At 38.7% G+C, this 15881-nt stretch overlaps 1 protein-coding gene across 6 annotated transcripts in view; it reads left to right on the top strand.

Moving 5' to 3' along the window:
* Positions 1-3504: 3504 nt before the first annotated feature.
* LOC136855885 (protein bric-a-brac 2-like) overlaps positions 3505-15881 on the top strand; it is a 32628-nt gene continuing 20251 nt past the window's right edge. For 2 of the 6 annotated variants that reach the window (XM_067133299.1, XM_067133296.1), the window contains exons 1-6: positions 3505-3628; positions 9425-9557; positions 11113-11625; positions 12343-12501; positions 14160-14282; positions 15650-15763. In XM_067133299.1, coding sequence (XP_066989400.1) covers positions 9477-9557; positions 11113-11625; positions 12343-12501; positions 14160-14282; positions 15650-15763 — 990 coding nt within the window. In that variant the 5' untranslated portion in view covers positions 3505-3628; positions 9425-9476. Of the gene's footprint in view, positions 3661-9424; positions 9558-11112; positions 11626-12342; positions 12502-14159; positions 14283-15649; positions 15764-15881 lie in introns of all 6 variants that reach the window. The other 4 variants (XM_067133300.1, XM_067133297.1, XM_067133301.1 and 1 more) reach the window with 2 other exon arrangements.

Here is a 15881-nt window from a genome sequence, read left to right as displayed (position 1 = left end):
AAGTCAAAAAAAAAAGTAATATATAAAAAAAGATCAGAGGTAAAATAGTTGAGCTATGACAGGAATAACGGAATAGAGGCAGTTTGAGTGTTTAATGAGGGAACCCGTAGTTTGATATTTAAAGACTGAAGTATCTGAAACAAAGCCGATGTACACAAACCGCGTGACTTCCAGGACGCCATGTTTGTATTATTATTATTATTATTATTATTATTATTATTATTATTATTATTATTATTATTATTATTATTTGTTATTGTATTATTTTATATATAATTGTAAGTTATTGTGATTGTAAAAAAGTGGCAAAAGAATAACTATCGTACATAATTATATTAAACAATGTTGAGTGTGGTGTAAATAAGTGTAAAATGTTCTACAATATTGTTGTATATATATATAATAATGATTTTAATGAAATAATGCAGTTTCTTAATGATGGTTAAAAAAGCCAAGAATGCTGAGTTTATCTCAGAAAGCAATGATATAAAATAAATTGCATTTAAGTTAGGGTTGAAAGTTTGACCCATTTCTGTAGCCATAATTTTGACAGGTGTAAGTGTCAGCTGAGGAGGTTGACTGCCTACGTAGCTGTTTAAATGAATGTCATTGATACTGCACAAGTATTTTCATTAATATTGCAGCGTGTGTGTTGAAAGAGAAACAGTATTTTGACTGTGAATGCTCTTTGGGTCAGGAAAATGCAGTACGAGTTATGGTGAGGCTGTCAGACTGGCCTTGTCATGCATTCAGATATTGTCTGTTCCACACAAAAGTACAGTAAAATAATGCATGTCTGCCCTTTCAACCAATCATAACGCCGAAAATATGTATATCAACTTAAATCTGCTATGCACATTGCTCTAAGCAGAGCCTGAATATATTGGTTTTGCTCTAAGCTAATAGTTATGGCCCCAAGGCCGTGTGGGGCGCTGTGCACCTTGCATTAAATGTAAACAAACTTGGCATCCTGTTGAAATCCAATGGGAAGCCTGGAAGCTGGTATATATAGGCTTTGATTAGTATACAGATAACACCTTCAGATATTATTTACCTCAATGCCTTTAACATTGTTTACCCTAGAACATGAAGCCTAGACCAGTAAAGCTAGGCCTATGTTGTATATTCGCCAGGTATTTGATTTTACAGGCCTTCTTTTAAACATATCTCCATTCCATTTCAGTCATAATTAATTTTTCATTGTAGCCTTTATTTATTAATCATATGTAAATATCGTTCCAATGCACAATAAATGAAAAATAATTATGTATGTTCTTCGGCGAAAAGGTCCAGAAAGTGCCTAATCACCGAGCTCTTATAATGATTTGTATACTCAGGGAGAAACCGTATATATTATGCAAAGTGTGACTTTTATAACTTTTATAATTTTTCTCATAGATTCGGAAAATGGAAAACGCGAGAAATAGATATTTAATGTCAGTAATTATTGAATTTCAGGTGATTTTATTGTCGATTCTTTTTGCGTTTAAAAGTTTTATTTACAAAGTGTCTCTTCATGTGCTCTCTCTCTCTCTCTCTCTCTCTCTCTCTCTCTCTCTCTCTCTCTCTCTCTCTCTCTCTCTCTCTCTCTCTATATATATATATATATATATATATATATATATATATATATATATATATATAGTTTCTATACAGACCAGACAAAGCAGAGATTATGCTTGCTTCGGACATCTGTGCTTGTCGACAGACAAACAGATGTCGATTGTGAGAGACATAATAAACGTACAATGATAAAACATATATTAATGGAAAGGCCAGGAAATTCCACTTATGAATATTTCCATGAGATTCTAGACAGATTGATGAATACAATGCAGTAGCGTAATATGTGTGAAATGGCGAGACCTCTGGCGTCTTCACAAACAGAAACATACGTGCAGTCTGATACAGAAGATTCGGTGGAACATTATGAGTACACGGTCGGAATGCTTGCACGGCAATGCAAGCAGTGGTGATCGTAAATGAATTGAGAGAACACTGGCAGAAATGTTGTATTGGTCCCTCACAATTCGTTTTACCAAATGTTTGCTTTGTAGGCCTACTCTCCATTGAAAGTGTATCATGTCGTATACATCAATTACTGTGTTTGATCTTTGGGGTTAATGTGCAACTTTTTTTTATTTATTATTATGGGGTTTGTATTAGTACCAAATTTATCTTTACTATTACCGCTTCGACATATACAGCCTTATCTTATTCATTATTACTGGGGTCAGCTCTGAAAATTTAGTTGCGTGGCCTGATTCCCGCCAGTCGCCGACAGGGACAGAAATATAGGAACCTATCCCGGTCGACGACTGGCGGGAATCAGGCTGTGCGACTGAAGTGAAGTTTTACCCCAGTATTAATAACAGTAAAGAGCCACTTGCAAAACCTTTACCCATATTTATAAATGGATTATCATATTATTTTATATTGACTTCATTAGTTTTCCAACACTCGCAAGAGTGTCGCAAAGATATTATCCAATAGATTTTTTTCACGAGTACATTTATGTTGTGCATATAGTACTGCAATAACTAACCACGTACATTTGATTTTATTTTCTGTATATATACGGAATTTTTATGTTAACTTCAGCCAAAGTTGATGAGCTTTGTTTTTAAAATTTTTTATGGAAGAAGCTATAATTCTTTAATTAATTTTGATATGAAGATTAAACTCGTTTAACGAATGAAATTTTAAAAATCGAGAAGGAGAGACTCGTGAATGACGAAAGCAAAAGCTTCGCCAGGTACGAATTTCAGGCCGTGTCCCCTGTGCAGGTCAGCAAGTGTTATAATCAGTCATGTCTCATTAAAAGTAGAGCCGCTATCTCGCTCCAGAACATGTCTTATATTCAGCATATATATTATCGCGGCACATCAATGAAGTGGCAATTTAATTATGAAACCAGGAACATCGTTGATATTCTACGTCCCACATGATAGAAATTAAGAACGACGTTGATCGTTATTAAAATGCTTATAGTATATACTGTATATGTGTATGTGTGTGTGCGCGTGATAAACTTCTATATAGGCTACAACATAATGTCTAATAAATTAGAAGTTAAATTAGTCTCTTAATATTTCATACATATAGCACAAAACAGATATTGTATGATACAAACATTAGAATATATTTTTCATTCAGAAATCGTGAATCATTTTTCAAGATTCGTGATATTATTCCGTTCCAAATAAATTTCAAATAGTTCTTTTCCCTTTTGATGTCAATAGTATTTTGATTTTATTAATATAATACCCATACATCCGAGTTATTATTAGCAATAAAGAAATTAACGACCCTACTTGTAGATAGGTACCACATTCTCCTAATTAAACGAATAAAAATACCACTGAACCATTGGTTGGGTCTGCTTTTGAGAGACCGCAAGGTCAAAATATTTATACAGCCACCCGTGATACGCATAAATAGGCCAACAACTCAACACATAGCGTAATAAATATATGCACATTTAAAATTATATAGAATTAATATATATCTGAAAGCCGAAATACCAGACAAGTTAAAATATTTTCACCCCGCGCCCAGTGAACGTATTTGTGTTGTGATGGAGTAGTACAACCTAATGGTCATTCAGCCTGGGTGTGTTATTATGTTGGTGAGTCGCTTGTGACGTCCACACACACGTTGGTATTGTATTAATTTATACATTTTAATAGTTTATTTAAGCCACAAACAATAAATTTGCTGTAAACGATAGTGTTACGTGGAGAAATAGCGTAGCTAGGCTACAGTGATGTCACGGCATTTGTTTGTTTATTGTTTTGGGGACGAGGGTAAATATGGTCGAGATGCCCAGTGCCCCTCTCACCTGAGGGTTGCGGGGCATGGGCATGTGGCCGATATGGAGGAAATGTATATTATTTCTTCATAGGGGTAGAATACTGGGGTATTATTGTGGGTAGGACGACGGGCACGGGTTCAGCAGACGTAAACAAACCCAACCTTTCCTATAATGCCCGGTCCTGACTTCTCCAGACCGTACCTTCCAAACCCCTCTTAGGGCGTCGTGCCCTGACCTGGCTCGGGGGGCTTAGCCCCCCTGGATCCCCCTCATGTAACACTAAACATCGGAGGCACTGGACTTAGCCTCCATTCGGAGGTGGTCCTGTCGTCCCTCAAACTACCGATTGGAGCAAGTGCAGAGTAAGGGGTTCGTTTACGTAGGGGAGTCCATGGAGGGGGCTTTGCCCCCCGAGCTAGGTTAGAGCACACACTCAAGGTTAGGTTAGGCGAAGGTAAATTAGGCTAGTGTAATTCTTTACAAACGGTCCGCATCAATATTTGGTGTTTGTTGGATGTGTTGGGTTGTGCCCTTAATGGGGGGTCGCAGGGGGGGTGAAGCCCCCTTCGCTCAGCCTAGGTAGGGGCACGGCGCCCTAGGTTAGGTTAGGTGGTTGTGTTAAGTTACTGTACATATTAAGGGGTTTTTTATTATTTTAGTAAGGTCAAACACCAAATATTGATGCGGACCTTTCGTAAAGAATTACCTTAGGCTAGTTAGGTAACATTCCTTTAGAAATACGTAGGCCTGCTACAGAAGCCCATAGCACGGTAGCTCTGACCCCTCCCTCTGGACTGACTCGGCCTGGATCTTGCCCATCGCTGGCTGAAATATTTACTTTCTTTTTATGTTTTTTCAAGTTTGTCCTTTTTTTCCATGTTTGTGACATTTTCTGTCTGTTGTTAACCAGTAGTTGATAAGCTAGGGGGCCACAGTAATAGTCTGAAATTTTACCTTTACTGCCAACCTAATTTAGGAATCCATTTCTGTAGGATGGTAATGATATACGGGGCTTTCGTCTGCAGGATGGTTTATTGACTAAGAGTAGCGCCACGACGGCTAGACTTTGAATGAGGGACAACAGAGCCGTGTGCTAAAAGGTTGGCAGGCAAACATCGGTAGTGCGCAGCTGATACACATACCCCATCCAGCTATTGCATAAGCAGTGCCCTACAATCAGCAACATATCTTATATCCTCCCCCCTAGAAAAAGGCCAAGCACTACCATAAAACAAAAGATTACAGACAGAGAGAAAGATTGTCAGGGACACATCAATGTCCTGGAAATGAAAGCAGCCTGGTTGGCTCTGTAGTACTTCCAAGAGTACATGAAGGGGAAAACAATAGTCATTATGAGCAAAACCACATCAGTTGTAGTTGTCTCCTACTTTAACAAGCGGTGGATAACGATATCCCATGTCCTGAACCAGCTGGCAATTCAGATACACAAATGGTTGGAATTCAGGGGGCTGACACTAACTGCCAGGTACATTGTGAAACAGATCAAGGCCTGTGACATCAGAAGTATTGGCCCTACAGTTGCTTGTAGAAAGAACTATGCCGTGGGGCAAATTCTTCGCGCTAGGGTTTGAAACAGACAAGCTACCTTTACACCTTTTTATTTGAAGATGTCACCCACATATTCGTGAACACTTTCACCCTGGGTCTGGTGGTGGCACCTCAACAACTGGTGTGGTGGATGTGGACTCTTAGCTCTGTTTGGATTATGTAGAGTGGTCTGTTCTTCATAACACCACCTGGTTCCAGGAGTGGTGTTCACAGAACAGGACATTCTAGTACCATTGGAACATAAAGCTATCAGAATAGCTCCGTCACATTACTTAGATGTTCACAGAAGACCTTTGAAATGTGAGGATTATTCCTTTGGACGTTGTTTTTCCTTGTAGCTTTTCTTGTTACTTGTGGTCTTTTTTGAGGAGATCATCCTCCCTCCTCTCTATGAGTCTCCTAGTCATATGATGTTGTGGGGTTTGTATCAGTGTCGGAACAAATGACACTTTAAGCAGAAATTTGTATTTTTCATAACATACAAGTCTACATTATGTGACCAGGAGTATCCTTAGGCACGCATGTGCAGACGGATATGATAGACTCGCTTTGAAGAGCAGCACTAGCTACTCAGGATGTAAACAGGACCGGCATCCTCAATATGTTCTTAGCTGACGCAGCTTTTAGACGTTTTTATGTGCTCTGCGTATTTTTCAGCTCTCTTTGTAACTTTGAATTTAACTTTCCCTTTTTCCTAGTATTGTGATAAGTGTTATGTTTTTCTACCTGAATGTGTAATAGTGCGGTGGGAATTTCACAATTTGTATTTTCGAGTATTCAGTGTGTTTTCTCCCAAGCGTGAAAGGAACAGGGAAACCAGTGTACCGTAAATGTCAGGTATTACTAGGAAAGGGAAGAAATGTGGAAAGTTTTTGTCACCTCTAGTTGTTAACCCTCATTCCATGTGCTCTAAATGCAGAGGACAAGGTTGTTCTCGAACTTTGATGTGTAGAGATTGCGACACCTCCAGCCAGTGGGTCAACCTATAAACGTAAGGCGAATAAAATCTGTTTCCTAAATTGAAAAAAGTAAAAAAGTCTGCCACAGTCTTTTGAAAGGGATATTCTGGCAGCTGGGTGGGCTAAAAAGATTCTTGTTCTGAGGGTGCGTGTTTATTGCATGTTTCACATTTAGTTCTTTGAAACTTTATGTCCCCTTCCATCCGAGGGCAATACACAGACTGCCATGCCCTAAGTAACATTGAATCTACACCTTGGTGGCTTGAGTGTGGACTGCTCGCCACTTTACCTCTTAAGTCGCTCGGCACCACCAGACGAATATGTCCTTCATCAAATGAATATGTTACCAAACCACCAACTTGGCTGCTCTTCTCTCCTATCTGAAAAAACCGTTTTAATGCAGATTCTACTAAATTTCTACTTCTGGGCCAGCAATAGCTGGTGATCTGCATCCTGACTTGCACATTTCTCGACAACCTGACGGTCAAGAACAGTTATGTCATTCATGCCTTGAAATGGTTTAGTGGCAGACACCCTAACATCCACATCATCCACATCTATGATATCTATGTCATCTGGGGTGGCCTTAAGCCTTGGGTATCGAGATAAAGTGTCAGCAGCTGTATTTTTCCTGCCAGCAATATATTTCACTATGATTCTAAACTGCAGTGTTTCTCTTCCAACCAGAAACGCCTCGGATTGTCAATGCGTCAATTCGCGACCACCCAGTAGTTTAACTAAAGGAGGGTGATCTGTCACAAGCAATAAATTTGGGCACCCCAGCAAAAAGAGTGTGTGCCTTTTTCAAGCACCAGACAACAGCCACTGTCTCACCCACAACAGGAGCATAATTCATTTCCTCAAAGAGATGCCTACTGTCACATACATCATGGTAAATTCTAGCCACCCTTACAACAAAAAAGGTACACACACAGAAACAGTATTGCTGTAAAATTATGAATCCCATTCCTTCCTTACTCCATTCAGTTAACACTACAATTGGGCGGAATTTGTCGTAATAAGCCAATCCCTCGAACACCAGTCTGCATAGTTCTTTCTTTGCTTGCTCAAACTTTACTCTTAAATTATCATCCCAGTATGCCTTTTTACTCGTTCCCTTTTTCAACATTCTCAAAAAGGTTCCACGATTGGTGCTGTGGCTATAAATGATGCCAATTGATTTACCAATCCAAACCACGAACAAATGTCCAATATACTGTGGTTCTCAGGCATAGAAAATTTTGTTACTGCCACAAGTTTATCGTCTGGTGACACGTACCTATCCCACCCAAGATTATAGCCAACAAAATCAACATCTCTTTGACAGAATTGGAACTTGTGAGGATTTAATGTTACCCCGTTCCATTCGCAAGCCAAAAGTAAATCATAAGTGTGCCAAAAAGCCTCTTCAACATTAGAATCATGCAATATTATGTCATCTACACACTTAAGTTTCCTTGGTATATCTGCAATAACATCATCAAACCATTTAGTGTAGGCATCAGGGGCAGCGCAGTGCCCCAAGGTGTTACAAAAGTCGTGAGCTTTTGGCTCTCCTCAAACAACACAACCTGACGGAACCCCCAGTGGACATCTGCTGTCGTCTTATATGTGTGAACAGGTGCACTGGATACCATATTGAATGGGGCAAAAGTATGATGTGTTTCCCTCTTACAAGATGCATTTAATTTCTGGAAATCTACTGTCCTCGGCGGGAACACCAATCTGTCACCTCTTTTGTAGGCACTGGTTGCAAAAATACCTGCTAAGACATCTTCATCAATTTGTCTTTTAACCTTGCCTTCCCAGTGTTTGGGGACAGTGATGGGTGTTTGACAAGCCTGTGGTATAGCAACGGGCAACAAATGAATACGATGAGGTTTACCATTCGTCATTGGAAAAGGCCTCCTATTTATATTAAAGGTAGTGCTAGAAAAGCCTTCTAACAACCATTGCTTAAGTAATGAAACATTATCTTCAGTGGAGGATATGGTATTTTCTGAGGTGCCTTACTCTCCACTACTCATTTGGAACACTCAACGTGATGAACATAATTAATCACATGATTAGGAAAATTAGGACCAACCAGCCCCAATGTTTTATATTCACTCAGTGATAAGAACAGTTTCGTTGTGCCCTCAACGAAATACATCGTCTCGTCTGTTGACTTGCTCCCACATTGGATAGTGACCTGACAACTGAACACCTTCATCAATCCCCTTGCTGCACGCTGCAATTGTACACACGACTTACATAACTTTACATCAGTACCCAGGCCTTTAGCCTGTCATGACCCAGCAATACATACTTCTTCCCCGGTGTCTGCAATGCCTTCCAGTGAACTGGATTTATTCCCACTTCTACCACCTCAGGTAGGGCAGGTTACACTTGTCTCGAACGTTGTTTCCTAGCAGCACCGTCATGTACTCTGACACGCCTTGTTGTAGTGTTCGGCGCCCCGTTGCCAGATGCTTGTTTTGATTTAACATTTTCTCCGTTGACGTAACCTTTGCAGCAGCTGGTAGAATGAATGATTTTCCCACAATTATGGCACTCGCCATTACCTGGTGGACGATTGTCTGCCTTTCATGTGCACGAGACCACAAAAATAACACCTTTGCTTGGGCCTTACTCTGCTCGTGAATGCTTCTTCTTTGTTTCTTGTATGTGGTTTTCACTGCTGCCACGCCATCCAGCAGTGGCGTCGGCATAAGCCCACTGGCCTGTGTATCATCAGCTACTCCTGCCTCTTTGAAAATTGGCTAAAATGATCTCACCAGTTGTGGTTTTAGTGTCAAGTTACAGCCAACGCTCATAGTAATAAATTCTCAAACATAATTTTAGTTGAGTTTGCCCTAACAGGAACCATTTGTATTGAATAAAATTAGATTGAGTAACTTCTTGGTTCCAGGCTTATTAAAATGAAGAAAATGGCTAATTGTTATTTAAGGTTCGCAACCTCAAGTATCTGCGTTATCCATGTATCTCCTGGTGTTTGAAAACACACATCTTGTACTTTGATGATTGAAATGAGATTAAAGTTTGTGTCTTTATTCATTTTGACAATGTTCCTTTATTTCAGATACAGTATAGGAATGGACTGACAGACTGAGCACAATCACAACCTTGCGACAATGGAGGCAGAAGTCTTAGCGCTCAAATGGAACAATCATCAGAGCATTTTTTACCACATAATCTGTGGACTGCGCACTAAGGTGAGCTCGGAGGTACTGTGAATGGTCTATATGTAGCCTTGTTAGACAAGGTCGTGAACATTTGCGACTTTTACACAGCCGTTTTTGATAGAGGTGCACTGCTAGACCTTGCCAGGTTCTTTCTGAAGGGTTTGCCCTAAAGTTAGGATTGAAAATTTAATGAGGTAAATTTAAAGAAGTTGGACAGATAGGCAGCGGAAGATCAAGGGAAACGAACTGATGATAAAGGTCAGAAAGCAGTGCAACTTGGGCAAATGCAACACATTGAAGAATCTTTACCGTCAGTGGAATAAATGGTGCCATTCAAATTGACCTAATTACCTAATATATGTTGTCTGTGATAAAGAGTGATTCTTGTTTATTAAGTTAACGTATTGTATTTCCCAAGTAAAATTTTCCAGTATTACTACTTACTGAACACTAAGTTCTGTATGTGATATTTTCTATTTCAGAAAAGTTTTTCTTCCCATTAAATTAACTGATAATGATACTTTATCTGTGTGTATATGTATGTGGGTAGAATTCCTTTCATTAACTGCAGAATGAGCTCATGGCGCTGTAGGTGCATTTTATTTTACATGGTGCAGGGTGATGGGAACAAGTTTAGAGGTTAAAGAAAATTCTTAACCACCTATCCTAATTTATTAACCTTAATACTGCAAGAACCATCAAAAGAACCTTAGCCTAGTTCATCAGTCTTAATCTACAACAACTATCCAAAAGAACCTTGACATGGTTTATAAATTTTAATACAAAACGACCATCAAAAAGAACCTTGACCTAATTCATCAATCTTAATACAAAATGACCATCAAAAAGCACCTTGACCTAATTCATAAATCTCAATACAAAACCTATGTTGGTTTTCAAAAAATCATTCAGAGCCTTGCTGTCGAATAAATCAGGAGAGCCAGTGTTAAATTCTTTACTTTTATAGTTTTCACTGTCAACATCAACTTCTTCAGTAACCCTTTCCCTTCCTTAATTCTGTCTCCCTCTTTGAGGTAATTTCTCCTTTTAACACAATGTACTTAAGGCTTCTGCATTCTCTGGAATATTTTTCTGTTTCTTGTGCCTAAACGTTACACTTCCTTGCAGAAACTGAATCCGAGTATAAAAGCTGAATGAATCGCAGATGAGCCTTCAGAAAGTTATTCTCAATATCCTTCCACTAGCGTCATATGACGACCACTTATGTCTTATCTGCTTATTATCTCTCATCCACTTACTCCATCAGTGCTTTCTGATTACGGTGGCTAAGGAAGTGACTTTCCATAGACATAATCAGCTGGTTTCGGCCTCTCCAGCTGTGCGTCTGATTTGGTAATTGCCAATAGAAACCCTATTATAGCTGCAGGCTCACACGGTTCAGGTGAACGTAATAGAAAAAACATCCCAACAGTAAAAACAAAAATTCAGTCACACAAACCAAAACTTCTAAATGCCACCACATCATGTATAATAAATAACAATAATGTAATTCTTTTTTACTTAGATTTTATATTTACAAAAGAACTGCTTTTATGAAATTAACTTCCTTTCCTTACGTCCGCAGAGCAATTACACTGACGTCACCTTGGCGTGCGAGGGCAAGTTTTACCCCGTCCATAAATTGGTCCTTTCTACGTGTAGCGAATACTTCTGCGACATTTTTGATCGCACCCCGTGCAAAAACCCCGTGGTCGTTTTGAAAGACATACAGTGCAAGGATCTCGAGTTCTTGTTGGATTACATGTACATTGGCGAAGTGAATGTCAGACAGAACGAACTGTCCTCGCTCCTCAAAGCGGCAGAGTGCCTGAAGGTGAAGGGTTTGGCGGTGCGAGAGGACGATCCCTCTCAGGTGGACAGTCCGAAGCGGCAGGGGGGCCGCGATAAGCGTGATCTGAGCAGTCCTCCTGCTAAGAGGCGGAGAGCCGAGGAATGCAGGAACAAGGCGTCTGATGCCGCTGACTTCGGCCAAGAGAATTCGTGCGGAAATCGTTTAGAAGAAAGTAGTAGTGATATCCCAATATTTGCTGGTGAACAGCATGGAGAGCACCCATTGACCCACAATGCTAGTGATCAGGTAGAGTCTGAGAATGATTGTACAATTTGTTTGTAGCTTTTGCAAGTTTATTGGATGCTTTTATGAAAATTCTTTTCCATTATTCCTCAACAAGTAAGCGTTGTCTTGGAACAATGGCAGGTCTTCAGTTTTTAAGGTTGTAAAGCTGTTGTTACCTGTACCAAATTTTAGTGTTTTTGTAAAGATTGGCCAATTTCCTTGAACATTTTATGTAAGAACATAACTAGGACTATTCCTTGCAGATACCAGTCTGGAGTACTAAGTCCTTTTTAGATAAAGAAAATTTTTATTTTAGTTGTAAATTATCGGGGAAGGATTATTACTGATTTGTGTGACCTTTATAATTATCTATATTTAATAGTACAATTAGACGTTGACAGTCTATGTCGGGGAGTACTAATGAAGATGGGATTGTTCATTATTGCTCATGATGGCTTCAGGATATTCTAAACCTTGAATATTACTAATATGGAAGCTTGTTTTCCAAAATTGAACACTCTTTTGATGTACACTCTCAATTTTTACTTTGTATTCATAGAAACTTGCATTGTGGTGCTCAGAGTGTAGTTGTATCATTCTCAATCCAGATTTGAAAAAATATATCAAACCAGGTCACTGCAACATTCACCTCTTCATATAAATGTACCTGAGGAGTATTAACTCCAGTATGCTTATTCATTTATTTGTCCAGCCCTATATTGATCAAACATTTTGCAGGAAATCAGTGGAGAGGCAGAAAATGAAATGCAGCCCATCAAGATAGAGCAGGATCTCGGTTACGAAGGGAATGGAAGTTTCAAGCCCAATCAGTCGACGATCCCATCCAACTACGATAGCGACCAGTATCTGGCAGAGGAGGAGAGCAGAATACCAAAGGTTAGTAATTTGTAAGTACTGTAGTTTAATCAGACTGCCAACTTTGGTTTACATGGCCTGTAGGGCTGTCCAAGAACCAAAAGTTAGCACAAATAAACGCATGAATTTAGACAGTCCCGTGGAAAGAGGAACACTGAGAAATGATGTAAAGTAAAAGGCCAAAGGTATTTTAGACAGAGGTATCGTAAATTATGTGCGACTGGCAACATGATTGCAAGGAGGTTAGCCCTTTGTCACTGAGACATGAAACTGCTGCTCTTCCGCTTGTACTGCTACAGTATGTATGGGTGTTCCCTTTGGACGAACTATACTCGAGAGACCATGAGACAAATCGTTGTTCACAGTGAGACACTGAGATCTCTCACAAACACTCCTCGCTACCACTCCACCATGCAGATATTGATGGAAAACTGCCTGGATAATTTAAAATTCATTGTTAGGCAATGTCCAATCTGATCACCCGACTGAGAAACGGCAATTCATTCATACAAAGCATCCTAAGCAGTGAGGAAAGATGATGATCTAAATTATGGGAAAGATGGGATAATGAGGCATCTGTTCCTCTATTCTTGCAATTATGAAGTGCCATCTGTAGAATCTACCATTATTATTATTATCACATTATTATTACAGGCAGTCCCCAGTTATTGGCGGGCTTGGTTATCGGCGATCCGGTTTGTCTGTGCTAGTCTACCTAACAGAGGCACCGATAAGCGCCAAAAATCGCCGATTTTCAGTTATCAGCGTTTTTTGCTTTTTGCGTTTCATCATGCATTCGGAACGGAACCCCCATTATTACTCTGATTAATATCATTGCAGAGTTTCGATATTTTCAGTTTTCGAAATTAGCCTTCTGGACCCAACTTCTGTAACCACCTAAGGTCCCTAGCTGGAAATTAATTGTACGCAATCTGTATTTTTAATTGCTTTCATTTTTAAGGTTTTTGTAACTACTGTTCTGAAAATTACTATTGTCATTACCATTATTATGAATAATATTTTTTATGCTTCTTCAGCAACTGCGTGGATATTGCCAATTTATCATTTTCTATCATGTTATCTCATGCATCTAGATTGCTTATGTTGTTGTCTGTACTTTGTATATTTCATTTATATGACCTTGAGCTGAAATAGAATATATTATTATTATTATTATTATTATTATTATTATTATTATTATTTAGCTTGATAATCTATGTCTGAAGTTGTGTAAACAATATTGATAGTTGAAGTAAATTTGCCCAGGCATCAGGGAGCTTGAAAATTAAAATTATTGTGGTATACCCTAATGAGGATGAAGTTCCAAAGTTTAAATTTAAATGAGGGGATGTATGAGAGGATTTAAATGTAGAAGGTTTAGTTTATATAAAGCCAGAACTTTGGTCAATTGATTTTGTTTCAACTGAGAAATGGTCTTTCTAGTAGTATATTTAAGTGATGATATCAGCAAAATAGTTTGCATCTAATAAGTTTTTATAGTTGAGGTGTTGGTGTCTATCCCTCAGTGTTGTGGTGTCACATCCATGCTTCTTTCGTAACAAAGGTACCAGTGAAACTATATAGATGTGTGTACCATAGGCTGTTGGACACATAGTTTATTAGCATATGTGACTCACAAATTCTGCTTTTAGCAAAGTTAATGTAATACTATCACGCAGGCTGAAAATTCTGGAGATGAAGTCTTGGATGATACCGTGATGGGAGTGAATTTCAATGAACTCTTACAGTCTTCTCTCAAGTCAGACGAGTTTGGTGAACCGCATTCCTCGGTGCATCCTCAAGTAAGTAGTGTTGACACAAATTTACACATAAGACTAGCTAGACTTCGAGCTGGAGTAAGGTTCACTAAGTGCTCTAGGTTTGTATTTTAATAAATTGTGGTATAATTACCGTAAGACACTGCATTGAGGTTGGCTGCTGGTTCATCTTGCATATGAAGTGCCATTGGAACCAAGACATCTCTGGCCTTGATCTACTTCCGTACTTATCGGTTATATTATGGTTAATTTTTGCTATGCTACCATTTTAGATGTGATACATTTCTAAATAAATCCCTTAAATTGAATGTCCATTGTAAAGTTCAGGTTAGTTTAGGTTAGGAACTATTGTACCGTATAAGGAATTGCTGTTAGCTGTAAGAAATTAAGAAAATATTGAAGTGCAGGCTGTTAAGTTGCGTTGCTACTACAGCACTTGAAATCATGAATTGTAATTGCTTAATAAAGCATCTTTCTCCCAGAAGTAGGTTACCACTAACAGTATGCTCTGTGTGGCATACTGTAACCATTACAATATTTTTTGCAGCATCCCTTCAACTTACAGCTGCATTGCTTTCTGTCCTGTTATTTTTATCTTCCATTCAGTCAGTTCAACTTTGTCTGATATTTGCTTCTCATTTAAAAAACCTTTCAGTTGACTTAAACTAATTGATAACTAGTGTACCTGTGGTGTAAGTACTGTCAAAAGTCCCTGGGTTTAACAGAGGCAGATCTTGATGCAATAGAGCTATTCCAGACACTATTGTACATACTATTCTGAAGCTTGGTTCAAACCATTTGCATTCTTATATGCTTATGCAGGGCCAGTGGTACTATGGAGTTACGCAGTAATTTTGGGTCCGCTGCATTCTGTGTAAGATATTCAAGGTATCTTTCATATTAGACCCTTAAAAGATGTTTATTTACATTATGACTTGAAGTAACAGTGGCTAATTAGGAACCCTGTATAAATGAAAGAAAGAAAAGGTTGTAGAAGGATAATTAGTACAGTACTTAATTAGAATGGACTGCATAAGGTTTCACATTTTATAATACATAAGGTGCAGATTTTAAGCTCTCTCAGTCTTAAGAGATTTCGTTAATGTTATCATAGCTGTACTGTTCTGTTTTTAATTATATATTGATTATTTTATTGTAAACATTTGTTATTGCTTTACTATCCCTACAAATATTTAGGTCTGTGCAAATTTCAGGTTTGTCGAACATTCATGCCGCATATCACCGTTTTCCCCGACATATTTTAAGGTCAGATTCCCAAAACCCAGAGCAACATGAAGCCAGAAACATTGCTTGACAACTCTGCTCCCAAAATTACTAGCTTTCGTGAAGTGGAAATACCGAATTGAATTTCAGCACATTCATGTTTACAGGTAAATTTAGAACAGCAGTGGGATGGAAGTGGTGTTGGAAGAAGCCTGTCATCTCACACATTACCGTCGTCGGCAGCCCCTCACAATCCGCTTACACACCATCAGCAACAAAAGGTAAGCATATTTGCTTTGCCCTTGTTCTTCTTGCTCATAACACTGGGTCAGTGTAAGTACTTCATGTTTATGTTAAGGTAAAAGATGGTTTAAAGGACTTTGATTGATAGGTGGAGTT

The sequence above is a fragment of the Macrobrachium rosenbergii genome, chromosome 33 (assembly GCF_040412425.1).
Source record: "Macrobrachium rosenbergii isolate ZJJX-2024 chromosome 33, ASM4041242v1, whole genome shotgun sequence".
In the NCBI taxonomy this organism is placed as follows: domain Eukaryota; kingdom Metazoa; phylum Arthropoda; class Malacostraca; order Decapoda; family Palaemonidae; genus Macrobrachium; species Macrobrachium rosenbergii.
Note: the sequence above shows the minus strand (reverse complement) of the source record. Positions and strands in the feature narration are given on the sequence as shown.